Raw genomic sequence first — 14421 nt, 5'->3', positions numbered from 1 at the left:
GTCCCTCCCATTCTTCAACACTGCAATTTGTCCTGTTATCCATTTTTTCTTTTTTTTTTTTCTTTCTTTTTTTTGCTTTTGCTGCATCCCTGGATACTTTTTACGGCATGCTATGTAGTGAATGCACTTCCACTGTGTGTAAGGGAAGCCCGGTACGTTTTGCTTTCATGAATGTCGCCTGTTGCATGCCTTTCACTTTCGAGGTGATGATATTGCTGGAGGATATCTCCAAATTCTTCCTCAGGTTCCTGCTGAAATTTCAAACTCCCTGCTCTCGGTGTTGTTTTTTTGGAATGCTTTTCATCAGTCTCATTTGGATTATTTATTCTGGTTTTTGGTCCCGGTTCCCCTGCACAGTTAGCCAAACAGATGGGCGATATGAACGTGCTGCATGCCTGAGGGGCTGTCGGTTTAAATGTGATTTCGCTGGTGTGACTGAGCCTGGGGTTCGAGCGGCTGCTTGGCTGCGCAGTCTCACTCAGTGTGTGTGTGTTCCCCTGCAGATCCAGTGCCTGCGCAGCCAGAGGGGAGTGTGCAGCCAGCCCTCTTTTGACGGGATCCACATCGTGAGCCACTACATCGGGGACGACGGGCCGTACCCGTCCCCGGACACCCCCTCCCCCCCGGAGTCCCAGCGGGACGTCACCCGAATCGTCCTGCACTCCAGCGTGGTGGACACGGACAGCGACGGGGAGGAGGACAGCCTGCGCCTCACCGTCCCCCCCGCCGCCGGCCCCCAGCAGGCCCAGAACAACCGCAAGACCACCACCGTGTGACGGCCAGCAGGGCGGCGCTCTCGCGCCACGGTTCGGGGGAAGAATGTCCCGCTCTGCGCTCGTTCAGGACCTGGATGGGTGGAGGTGGGGTGGGTTGTTTGGGGGCATTGGCAGTTCCCCCCCTCCTGCGGATAGAAGCGCAGTTTTTCGGTCTGAGGAACTCTCAAAGTGGCTTCCTCTTTAAAAGCACGGAAAAGCAAACAGAGAGACAGAACCCGACCCATCATGTCACTTTCACTTGCTCTGGAGTCTGCCTTGCCTTTGCCAAAATGCAGTGCGATGCACACGCATCACTGCCATCCAACAGACTCCAGCGGGAACAGACACTTGTGGGGGCCAGTAGGGGGCAGTATTAATGCTCAGCTGTATTCATGCCGGTGTTGGAACCTCTACAGCCCCCCCCCCCCCCCCGTGAGCCACCGTGAAGATCAGAAACTCACTAACACGCGCACACACACACGCACACACACACAGGTACAACAACATAGACAGAGACTTTGTGCAATATCTCCTTTTATGCTTGACGACAAAAGTTTTATCACGTTTTTTTGTTGAAATATTTTATGTTTGGAACGGTTAATTTGTGTTGCTCGACGGACATTGCAGCCGATTCACTCCGTATGAATTCAGCAATTAGCTGCTCTGATGTGCAGCTCCCACTGAGAGGAGCTGTGCACACAAAGTTGTTTTGGAGTGATCTGTATTAAGCATTAAACACTCCAGTATAAATGCCAGAAAAGTAACTCTGTTAGACTTTTTTTTATTGGCTGTGCTTTTTGCCAGCAGCCATATGGTCAATAGAGATCTGTATCTGTGTATATATTTAGTACTCAAAATTTTTTTTTTTTTTTGTGTTCATATCATTATATTGACTTGAAGCCTTTCATAGATTATTTCACATGATCTGCTTTTAACATCTATTATTACCATTGATTTTAAAGGGACATTTCACTCATTAATACGTTGTGATTTCACGTGAAGAAAGATCAGAGATTCAAGCAAGCAAAGTTGTTTTTGTATGCAAATGTTATTTATGGGCATTTTCTGAGGTTGAATGGGAAACTGCAGTAAAGTGTATTGTGTGCATGTGTGCGACAGATAGGCAAATGGCTCTGGAGGACTCTAATTACAGCTGGTGATTTACTCTGGGCTGTCACCGATATTGCATTCTGTTTAATCAGTGCATATCACGTCTTGGCTCTGAATTAGCTATAATCTGGTCTCTGTAATGGTAAACTGTAATGGTTTGGAGCCGTTTGCTAAATGAGGACGTACATGTTCCAGTGTAAACTGATGCACACAAACCGATGCGTTTCTCATGAACTTCCCCACCCAGTTTCTTGGTACACTTATTTTCTTGACAAATGATTGGCTTGTTTAAAATCACGAGTCAGTTTTAAAGTAAACCGTATACAGATGTATCAAGATACCAGAGAGTGAACTTGACACCCGTGTGTTTCTGTAGGTCTGATTTTTATACCCGAAGTGCTGATCTTCAGTATGTACTGTACATGTATGAAAAGACTATTTACACATGACCTGCGACAGGCAGGGGATTATTTACTGTGATACAGTAGAAAAGGGAGCTTATCAAATCAAAAATGTATTTAAAGAACAAACTGATAAATACTGTGTAGCCTCGATGGCCACTTTTATTTCTTTACACCCTGTAAATATGTTTTTTTTTTTTTTTGTTTTTTTTTTTTTGGTTTGTTTGTTTTTAACTAAATGCAGATATGCATTGCTGGTAAAAGGAAGCGACCGTTTCTCACTCGGTCACTGTGGACAGGAAGTCTTCGGCTCTGGTGGATGTTTTCATTTGTGTGTCCAGTGCCTGCGACCGGCGGGCCTCACAGCCTCAGTGCTCAGCTGTGTGAGAGAGAGAGATGGCCACACTGTGCAGGGTGAGATCACAAGACCACGAGATGCGTCTCTCTCTCTCTCTCTCTCTCTAATGATGGCCCAGCTGGACAGAGCCCTGACCTACGTTGCCTTGGATCCAGTGGCACTAGACAGTGGGTCTGAACTAACACCCTGCCGGAGTCCTCCGGCTTTCCCGCTTCCGTCACTGGACACCTTCCCCACCTAGAGGTTCCAAACCCGTGCCTCGAATTCACTCTAAGCCCTCAAGCAGGCCTGAATGGCGCTTCTGATGAGAACGTAATGATGATGAATCTTTGGGCAGAGTCTACTTGGTAAAGTGTCCCGTGTTAAATCAGCTCTTACAAAGTGCATATGCTTCCTGCTCTGGTCCAGAGTTAGAGTTGAATTAACACTGGACATATTACTGTGTAGTCAGTTCACTCCATAGGGAAAAGGACACTGGTAGCTGGTGAGAGAGGCACGTCCTTTTGGGGAAAAAATACCAGCCAGGCAACACTATCCGTTGGACACATTTCAAAATGCATATTTAAAAAACACTATGTGTGTAATGTTTAAAATAAAAATGTCATTATTTAATCAAATTGTTCTGATGTCTTATCAGTTGCCATCTAGCTTCATGCATGCAATCAGTATTTGAGCACAGTGGTATCAGGCAATGCTGAAGTTTTCAGAAGTAGAATTTAAGCCATTTTTTAACAAGTGTGTGGTGGGAAGTTTTTATAACTTAAACTGACCAGAATTTATCTCTCCCATATTAAAACTGCTTCATGTTACGTTTTCCTTTTTTTCCCAAGTTACATGAACAAGTGTGTTTTTCTCACCATGAAACCCATCCTCAACCAAAAGAAAAATTCCACTCCCAAGAGTTCTTTCCAGCTGTAATCACAGGGACCAGGGACTCGAACGGGGCTGTTTTCCAAGCTCAAACCCTTACGACATCGCCTGACAGGCGTGACTGCTGCACTGTTTTCCCCCCTTTACCTGGAGGTGAAAAGCGAATCTGACGGTAATTGTCCATTCCCTCCAGTGACCTCCATCGCAGACCAAAACAACACGTATCATAACGCTAGTCTTTTAAGATGACGGGGCATCGCTCGTTGAATGTTGTGAATGTTTTATGGACGTCATATTCTTACGAATTGAAATTGATACAGTGCTTTGCGCTAGGCTGCACATTATTGTTTTACGCGCAGGTTTACTGAAACGACGCGATATACAGACGATAAATATAAATCTGTATTTACACACGCATGGGATCAGTTTAGCAATGTACTGGGAGTGTTGTGTAGTTAACTGCTAAGAATAAATCTGGATAATGTTTTAATTTTGGATAGACATTTGAATCCACAACTCCGCCTACAACTCCAAATATAAAACCTCCTGCGTCGAAAAGGAAATGAGAAAATAACTAAATCCGTTCCTTTAAATTATGCCAGAGCAGTCTGTGTATAACCGATTCTTCCGGTGCAGAGACACTGTCGCTGTCCTCCCAAATTAAAAATCAAATGGTTGCATAAAGGAAAGGGATAAAGTTGCAAAATTGTATCTTCTCACTACGAGAACACGAACAGAAATGCAGACCACAGTTCATCGGGAGTACCCCATCCAAACCTATTCTCTGAGTTCGTCTTCATTTTCCCCTATTACCTGAATTGTCCGATATGGCCATCATGTGGTCGAGGTGTTTGCAGCAAATGCACGGTGACGTGAAACTCCATAGAATTGATGAAACGAATGATTTACAACTTTCCCAGAATGCATAGATTCGGTTCTGCGTAGGAATCTCGCCGGTAGCATTTCTAAATGGATGTAGGCTGCTGTCGCATGTTCGGCCTGTTAAAAGAATAACTACAAAGTTGCGGTAGCTATTTTTTCATTTGTCTGTAAATCTCTGCATCCAAACCATACGTGCTTTTCTGTATTAATTTGAGAGAACCCCCAATAATGATATGTTACTCTGTGACATCATTGATAATAATTCCTCGTTTAAATTAATACAATTAAGACGGGATTTAAGAAACCCCCACAAAAATGCGCACAGCCGCCGCGTCTCTCACGTTTGCTTGTGAAACGTAGATTGCAGAATTCTAACGTTCAGGAAGTTCTCTTCATGTAAGGGGCTGAACTGCTGGAGCTAGAAATTCAGATGGGGGAACACATGGGGCCATTAAGCCTGCATATTCAGAGGGATCCTGAGTACAGCGGGCACTTGGATTAACAGGTAAATCACTATATCGCTGGAAAGTTTTATATCCAAAACTTTAATTAATCTGCTACGACGTGGGATTTTAATGAGGTCAATAACGTTTATTAGCCAAATTTACTATCGTACGTGTTAATACCGGGTCGTCTGTATGTTATAGCCTACCTTGAAGAGGTAAGATTTTGTAATTTATTCTGAGATAGCCTATTTCTCAAGCCGAGGCATCTAAACAAATCGCTCATGCTACTCCACAAAAGTGCATATATTTTCTTTGAACCTATCAAAGTAAAGGGCACTTAAATTTTGTTAGAAAAAACTGGGTACGTTAATGTATGTCCACACCACTGTTATAGATTCGAGTAGGCTATATTGCATGACCATCATGTTCAATGAGTGTACTATTAAATACCATTCATGAAATGCCAGATTCCCTTGCATCGAGACAGATCGGGAATGTAAATACGTAAAACCAAATACTGTTATTAGCCAACCAAATTACACTTAAATTAAATGAATAATATATGTCGATTTATTCCATCACATTAATTTTAAACATTTTACACAGCATAAATATATTTTCAGAGAGAAAGAAATATCATGATAAATTACTGCGTTTTGTGCGTATCCTACACGTGCTGCTGCTGTCTTATCTGAAGTCCCCACGTAGGCTCCCAGGTGGCGTTGCGTTTTGCTTTCCCACGTTTATTGTAACGGATGCTATCTTGACTGCCAAAAAACCTTGAGCGCAAGGTTTAACATAAGCAATGATTTCATTTCACGTCGAGAGCACTGGTTTCAAATTTGAAGAAGATAAGCTCGTCGACAAATCAGGGCATAGTTTTAAAAACTTTTTTTTAAGTCTAAGCAACCTGTGTCATTCGCAGAATTGTATTGTACAACGGTCAAATGGTATTTTTTTAAATTAACAAATTACACTTAGTTTTGACACAAAGTTGGCACAATGCAACTCGCGGAATCACGCGCTCGTCTGACATTGTTGATAAAAGGAATTATTTCCGTTCTCTTGAAACCTTGAAAAAGGGAAAATAGCTAATCCGATTTTGTTTTGTGGATATATGCGTGGGATTCCACGTACCTAGTGATGACTTAAAATAATCAACAGAGGGCACAGGTTGCGGTCCTGAGTCTCCTCAACGATTGTGTTACTAATTTGTTTAGATGGCTTTGATTTCCAGTGCGTGGGATATTAACGGAGAGTTGTTCTCAAGGTTGTATGTCAACCAGGTGATATTCCCTATTCCCATGTGTAGGCCTATGTTACTTCTATGATGATGTCCAACCCTATTAATTATGAATTTTCTTGCAATCTTGAAGCTCTATCTCGCTCAACGCACACTATACATAACCTTAAGTGCACCAAGATATTCTATATCGAAGGCGAGCCACACAAGTGTTTCTGCACTTAAACATGCACCGAAAATATAGAAAAACAAACATACAAACAAACAAATAAATAATGTGCACATGATGCAGTTATATATAGCTATATAGTCTAGTATATTTAAACGACATAGCAGAGGTTAATTAACACATTTCTTTTGTCTTTTTTTTCGGGAACAGGTGTAGTTACCCGGTCGCCGGTTCAGTGACTGCAGGATGAGAATAGTGGCACGCGCCACGATCAGCTGTGTAATGCAATAGCTTTGGTCCCTACTTGCAGTCTGTCGTGTAATGTGAATGCAGTCTACGTGTGTATAATTAGAGGGGATAGGAGCTGCAGACAAGGTAGCTCTGTTTACTCGCGCATAGCTACGTAATCCAGGATGTAATTCGAGACAGCAGAGGTGGGACTCGTTCATGTGGGTGAACCAATGTCTCCTGTTCACTTTTGTTTAACTAAAATTGTGTGCTTCTTGGATATATATAAAAATCGCGTGTAATACGCATATCACAACAAGTAATTAAACGGTTTGTTTCGTTAAATTCATTGGCTTCATCGTTGTTTTTTGAGCCAGTCTCAGGACTGATATAGGTCTATAAATTCACTGTGAGGCAGTCATCCCATGAATTCACATATTAAATGTACTTTTCATGGTGTTAGGTGTTGTAACTGATCAATATAAAAGTACCCATTGAGATTTTTACCTTTTAAACAAACAAACAATTATAAATAAATAAATAAATATCGTTTTCAACATAAACTACTGATGCTTAGGATATTCATAATCTAATCCTGATTAAATGTCACGTGAATTGGTAGTTAAAATGCTTATATGGGACCAGAGGGCGCTGTCTTGTAATAATTGTTCTGAAACGGGCGACTTGTCTGCAACTGTTCGATCTAATGGTCTGTCAATCATTAAGTTAGGTTTTGTCCAGTTGAATGTATATTTACACCAGAAGTGAAGCTCTAATGCTTTCCCCCAAGGATTTATAACAAATACATGTACATTGAATATACTCTCATTTAGAGGAATATTTAAATTTTTTTTTTTTTAACCCAGATGCCCAGATGTCACTGTTCAGTTAAATTTGCTGGATTGGAACATCTGGTGCATTTATACGTTATTTTATTCTTCCATCTACTGAAGAATAAACTTGCATAATATAACGAGGCCATTTATAAAAGTAAAAGGAAGCAGGACCTATAGCGGCCATCCCTGGTCGAGGCTGCATTATAGGGTAAAATGAGTACCCCCAACCCCCCTACCCCGCACCCCCTCCTCCGTATTTCCACTTATTCGTGGTGCTGCAGGATTGAGTAGCAACGTGATAAAGCAGTGTGTCACTTATCCAGATTGCCATCAGTTTAAATTCCCTCCGGTAATACAGTAGGGGCTGTCTCACGTTTGTTGTTGGAGGGACCAATCACAAGCCTCGGGGGCCTGTGGGATGGTTACCTCTTCAGGCACCTGCCCTCATAACACCTGGTGAACGATCCAGTTGGTTTGTGCACGCCCCATCCCTTGCCAAGAGTACTTTATATTGAAGCTGTTATCCACCCACGGTCTTCAAATCTTTTCAGAGTTAAAACAGTGCTGTCTGCTTCGTGGGACCACCAGGTTCGAATCCCGAGAGATTTTCGAACTGAAGCGTGAGAGCTGCAAGCAGTAAAGATGCCGAGGTCGTTCCTGGTGAAGAGCAAGCGCGCTCACAGCTACCACCAGCCACGGTCATTTGAAGATGACTACAGCAGACTAGACACTATTTTAGCTCATATATGCGCAGGTATGGAGCTTACTTAATACAACTAAAATTGATTTTATGTTTGTGTACTTACATTAATTTCATAGGGCAATACATTATATGAATGCTATATTTTTGGAATGTTTGCATACGTCATGCACATTTCAATTGCTATTTGAAAATGCTTAAACATTTTTGACAGTTATCAATGTAATAATTGTAATATTTAATATAAAATAATGTTTTGTTAGAAAGAACTCGCTTCAAAATTCGTAATTTATAGTATATTTGTGTTTTGTATATTTTATGTATTTAGAGGTTTGAATAGTCTACTGGGAAATTGGTGAACGTTTACACTTGATGCTTGAGTCAAAATATCAAATTGTGCAAACTGATTGTATGAAAAGTCGCTCTGTGTTTACTATAAACGCATACAATGGAAACAGGCAAGTGGAACGGATCCATTTCATATTTGGTTCTCCGTCTTTACAATCAGAAAGCAAGACTCCAGAAGTGTCAGGACACCGCTCGGGGGCCCTGGCCGCCAATGCGCGAGGCAGGGTTTCCCCGGAGTCTCATATGGTGGACACCGCTGACCTGTCCTCTAAGTCGCCTGGCAGTTGTGAAGGCAGTGTGTGCGGCCGGTCCTCGGACTACGAAGACTTCTGGAGACCCCCGTCACCCTCTGCATCACCAGGTATGTCTTTTTAGTGAAATGAACTTGCCACTGCTATGCTTACGCCCTTGTACTGATTGCATAGACTGTGATAACTATGAACCAGGGAAATCAGAGTAATAGCCTAAATCATAGTTCGCGCAATAGCCTGATATATAGTCGCTGAAAGGTTTAGTGTAAAGGAATGACGTAATGTATGTATTTTCCCATCAGATTCGGACAAGTCTTTCACACCCTCGGTGGATGAGACCCAGCCGTTCGCAATACCCTTCCGACCCTATGCTTGGAGCAATTATTCCGGGTCCGAACTCAGGAACCTCGTACAGCAATCGTATCATCACCACCCGATAACTTTGGACCGCAGCTCCACGCTGGGACTTTACGGGGAGAGAGGGGCCGATGCATCCTTACTAACTGAACGGGATCCTGGACTTTACAGCGATTACTGCTCGGCAACAGGGCTTTATGAAAGGCGCACCAATCCCAGACTGTACTCGGACCACAACATGCTCAAGAAGGCTCCGGAAATTAAGTCGGAGTCAGGCCTGCTCTGCAACACTCTCCTGCTGAACGGATCGTACAAGTGCATCAAATGTAGCAAAGTAAGCCCACACAACCTTCGGTTCCATTAAATGCAATTAACTGTGTATTTACAGGCTAATCATAGAATAGAAAGAATGACGTAGGCTATTGTGATGTTTAGTTTATACACACTGTGCCAGTATCAATGAGTTATTTATTTTAAAGTTCTATTTAAGTGTTAATTGCTTTTCTTAAGCAAATGTAGGCTGATTGAATTAACATCATCTTTCCAACAATATAGCACATTCAGATTGTGTCCAAAAACAATCACAAGCATTATGTTTACTCAGTTAACTGAAAACGTTTGTTTCCCCTGTAGGTGTTTTCCACACCGCACGGCCTGGAGGTTCATGTTCGTAGGTCGCACAGTGGCACCAGGCCCTTCGCGTGCGAGTTGTGTGGGAAAACCTTTGGGCACGCGGTCAGCCTGGAGCAGCACAAAGCTGTTCACTCTCAGGTAACCATTAAGGGGGTTCTTCTCCCACGATTTTGGTTTTCATTCATTTACACCGTAATCTGATGTTTCATTAAAATACGAAATCAATTCGTCGTTAATTGTTACTTAATTACAGCCTATTTCCAATAACCATTTCAGGAGAGAAGCTTTGACTGCAAAATCTGCGGAAAAAGTTTCAAAAGGTCATCCACTCTGTCCACTCACCTGCTGATCCATTCCGATACCAGACCGTACCCCTGTCAGTACTGCGGTAAAAGATTTCACCAGAAGTCAGACATGAAAAAACACACCTTCATTCATACAGGTAATAGTGGTCACAAGACAAAAAAAATCACAGCTACAGTCACGTGTTTACAAATCACAATATTAGCCTACACGGAAAACATGCCTGGAAGAATGTTCATTTGTATTTGAAGGGACAAAAGGGAAGTCAAGAAACCTCGTTATTCGTTCTATTAAAGGTAGTTTAGTTTACTGTTTCAGTTCAGTTTAGATACACAGGCTAGGCCTACTGCCGCTTTACATGTATTTGGCGTAAATATCCATGTAGCCTACATCAAATGGTGCAATGACATCGTCTTTTTTGGCCTAAGGTTGTCTTGAATTAAACATCTCTGAAATCAAGACTCGAACAGTCGACCTTTCTGAGTTTTTAAATATAGACTATACTGAGTCGGGGAATTTAATAACCCATATAGGCTGCACTTATTTGGGACTGTGCGCCATGAACTATTCCATAACAGTTGGACTACACCTAGCCTATAGGCTACTAAGGCAAATACATTTTGGAATGTAAAAACTTAAAACAAATTTGTGATCTTTATAATGAGAGATTTGGCAATCGTGGATGTAATTGTCGATCATCTGATTTGTTTTCAGGTGAGAAGCCACACAAGTGCCAGGTCTGCGGAAAAGCCTTCAGTCAGAGCTCCAATCTCATAACTCACAGCCGTAAACACACCGGCTTCAAACCGTTTGGATGCGACCTCTGCGGGAAGGGGTTCCAGAGGAAAGTGGACTTGAGACGACACAAAGAAACGCAACACGGGATAAAATAAGGAAACAACAGCAATCGCATCCGGGAAATAGGCTGTGTAGCCTACCTGTAGCCTATTGTCACACCAAACACTATTTGATAAACGGTGCAGGTCAATAAAATTGACCGAAGAGCATATTTTGTTGTCAAACATTCTCCCTCGGATCGTTAAAATTCTACAAAGTAATTCGTCAGTGATTTAACCAAAGCGGAATCTGGAAAGCGTTTTCTGAACATCAATCATAGAGAGCTGGTGTTATTTTCAGTTGGTTATCGGCTGATTTTACCCAAATAACAAACACGATTGAATCCCAGTTAGAGCATGTCTGAACCCATAATATTGTGACATAAATAATCAGAGAGGCAATATAACCATTGCGAAGAAGAATGCTGTATATCCTACAACAGCAGCCCAGGGAGGAAATCGCGTGAAAAAATCACCGCATTTTAAAAGAATGCCAACCAGCACTGTACAGATGCTAGCAAAACAGTCACTACAGAAGAGTGGAGAAGATTGTGTTTAGGTAAAAACATTTGAAAGGTGGTACACAGCAATATACTATTTTTCTTTTTCAACGGTTTCTATCGAGTGTTTTCTGTGTATGTTACTAATTGCATCGTTTTTTTCTTTGTTAGGCTACGTTTCTTTAAAAATCACAATTTAGATATATTTAAGACTATGTTTGCACTTTTGTATTTTAATGGAGCTCAGATATTACACGTGGTCATAAGGTTACTCCTAAAATAAGAGAACGAATGATGCTAAATTACGCTGAATGATGCATTTTTATTATTGTAGGTTATGAAAAATATGGCAGAATGTAGGCTATACAGGCCTATAATTAGATTCATGTTATTCTGTTCTATTGCTCATACTTTATTTGTTGATGAGTCTTTTAAATAAATTAAAATAATACAGTCTCATTACTCAAGTCTATTTGTTTTTGTGTTTTAAATGTATCACACCAGGAAAAGGGTTATTGAAGTTTTCATTCATTGCAAGACTTGCATTTCAAAACGTAGTTCGTTGTTTTTAATTGTTTTAGCTACATTTTATTTAGGCCATTTATCATTTATTTTTACAAATCCATCAACGGCCTATTTGGAAACAAGTCTGAAGTAGCACTAGGTGAACAAACGATCACTTGAGCGTATTAAAAACTTAATCTCGTTTTTTATTTTTTTCAACTTTTCCTTCATCAGCTATCCACTTTATAATTGTATATATATATATAGGCTATATATGAATTGTATTTCATATATATATATATATATATATATATATATATATATATATATAAACATTGTCATCCAGCTCTCATGCAGTACACGAACAGTTGTGCAATTTTTGAACATGCAAGTTTTCTTAAACATTCATTTGTAGACCGGACCGACTCTGTAAATCTAGCACAACCCGGTGTGGGGCTGCGGGCCAGTGCGATTTTAGATTTGCATGGAGGGTATTAAAAATGAATGTCGATTCCACATCCAATTATTCATTAAGGTCATTTCTATAGCCTTTGTTTATCGAGGTAACATAAACCACGTAAAGAGAACTATGACCGTACACCTTTGTTTCAGATATTAATTTTTAATGCAACCTCTAGCGAGCCATTTGGTATAGCTACCACTCTAAGTACAAAATAGCAAAAGGTTGCGGAGCTCTCATTGAAGAGTGAACCTCGAAAAGGCTGAGTTTTCTATCATCAACGGTTGAATGGCCTCAAATATAGCCACAGGAATACACATGAAAGACAAAACACTATAGAAACTGACAAAAACAAAGCAAAGCGTAGCCTAGGTGGGACAAACAGTGTGACGCAAGTTAGCGGTTGGGATTTTTATAGATTTAAATTATCACATGAATTCGTTTGTTTTTCCTGTCTCCAACAGGGAATTAACCATAAACACGACTTAACCATAAATAACCCAGCTAAATTATACGGTAAATTAAGATAAAATGTTTAGAAACTCATCCCTTTTAATGACAGTTCAATATAATGTTACCACATTCACCAAAATCACTTACAATGCGAGTTCTCCATCCGCTCACGCAAAACATCTGGTCCCAACCAAATATTTTCAGACACCAAAGCTTGTAAATCAATTGTGTAACATGCGTCCATTGTAACCTAAAGGAAGCGGAGACCCAACGTCACCTTTATTGCACCATTTCGTAAACAAACATTGACAACCTTTGTCGTTTTTATATATTGGAAAGCATGTGGTTGATGGTTGTTTAAAGGGCGGATCTGGAGGACTAACTTTCACGAAGTACTGATTTATTTCTTCATTATCCTATTGAACAGATTAGCTACATTGATTATATCTCTGCTCCATCAATGCATATTTATGCATGGATATTCCCTATATCCAAACTTCTGTAACGGCTATTTTAATTGAATCATGAATTTCTGCTTTTACTTCTTGATAACACAATAGCTACCACGTATTTATACTGATGGACAGCCCAAGGATTTTAGCCAATAACCTCGTGTTCCATGATGCATAATTAGTTGCTTCTGGTTGGATGACGTCTCAGGGAGAAAAAAAAACAAAGTGAAATCACTTCATAGACATTACGCTACTCGAGTTTTTTCACCACTTCTTAACAGATCCGTAGCTATAAGATTCGCCCGGTATAGTTTTTAAAACATTTTTTAAATAATTTTATTTATTGTTAAAAATTGCTCCGTATAATCTACGAATTTTAATCTATTGGCTAGTATTTTCCATTCATCACGGTAAATGAATGACAACAACATACATAACATAGTCCTCTGGTCACCTAGCCTATATAGACCTATTGATATCGGTCTTATTTTATTATTTTAAAATCATTAACAATTACATGTCTGAGCTGCGATGTCTGGTGGGTTCACTAAAATTTGAGGGAATTTAAAAGGCAAAATGTCCCGGGCAGTAGCCTATGCTTTAGAATTAGCTTTATGAATTAGCCACTCCGCTGCCCCAAACCACACAACAAAAACTCAGCCTTTCTCAGAGGGTCTTCATAGTTCTAAACTCTTCCATTCGTAAGAAATGCATTTAAAGGTCTCGAGGGAACTGAAAATTTAACAATAGCTCTATTATAGACCCTGACGGGGAAATAATAAGAAAAATCTGAGGTCACGAAACCTGCGTGTAGCGGTGGCTGTATTGACAATAACGTCTCCCCACGTCGCAAATACAGTTCCTCTAAACATAGCCTAATTATAGCAGCACTCCCATCCCACAGGGCTGAAAATGGCTCCTCTGTTTTTACTTTCAACACACGGGCAGCGCCTTATTTTTTACCAAACACGGTGCAAATAGAACAATGCCGTTTTTTTTTTTTTTAAACAGTTGGATAGGTTTTACTTCACGCCAAAGATGTTAAACCTGTTATCAAAGGCCCCTCCGGCGAAAGAGAGAGAAGCACGAGTCCAAGTCTAATTTCTTGGCGTAATCCCAGCCCAAAATCAGCGGACAAAGTGGAATTGAAAGAACTGAATAAATCGGTCCAGAACGTCGCGTTTGTTCCAAGTCAACAGAGAAAAAAATAGAAATAACACGCCGCACTAAAACACATGCAACGAGTAGACTCAAATTAACGCAAAAAAGAAAGAATAATAAACAAATAACTTTCTGACTGGATAGGCCTACATTAAAATAACCAGC

General features: G+C 40.7%; 2 protein-coding genes across 11 annotated transcripts in view; both read left to right on the top strand.

The window, feature by feature from the left end:
- Positions 1-3236, top strand: part of evi5a (ecotropic viral integration site 5a) — a 60902-nt gene extending 57666 nt beyond the window's left edge. For 9 of the 10 annotated variants that reach the window (XM_035420661.1, XM_035420664.1, XM_035420663.1 and 6 more), the window contains one exon: positions 504-3236. In XM_035420661.1, coding sequence (XP_035276552.1) covers positions 504-776 — 273 coding nt within the window. In that variant the 3' untranslated portion in view covers positions 777-3236. The remainder of the gene's footprint in view (positions 1-503) is intronic. The other variant, XM_035420668.1, reaches the window with a different exon arrangement.
- Positions 3237-3988: 752 nt separating this feature from the next.
- On the top strand, positions 3989-11688 carry gfi1aa (growth factor independent 1A transcription repressor a). Its single transcript, XM_035420671.1, has 7 exons — positions 3989-4881; positions 7850-8052; positions 8507-8707; positions 8900-9288; positions 9588-9725; positions 9864-10029; positions 10605-11688. The coding sequence occupies exons 2-7, from the start codon at positions 7941-7943 to the stop codon at positions 10781-10783; spliced, it is 1185 nt and encodes a 394-aa protein (XP_035276562.1). The 5' UTR covers positions 3989-4881; positions 7850-7940; the 3' UTR covers positions 10784-11688.
- Positions 11689-14421: the final 2733 nt, after the last annotated feature.

This window comes from Anguilla anguilla, chromosome 6 (genome assembly GCF_013347855.1).
Source record: "Anguilla anguilla isolate fAngAng1 chromosome 6, fAngAng1.pri, whole genome shotgun sequence".
Lineage (NCBI taxonomy): Eukaryota > Metazoa > Chordata > Actinopteri > Anguilliformes > Anguillidae > Anguilla > Anguilla anguilla.
Note: the sequence above shows the minus strand (reverse complement) of the source record. Positions and strands in the feature narration are given on the sequence as shown.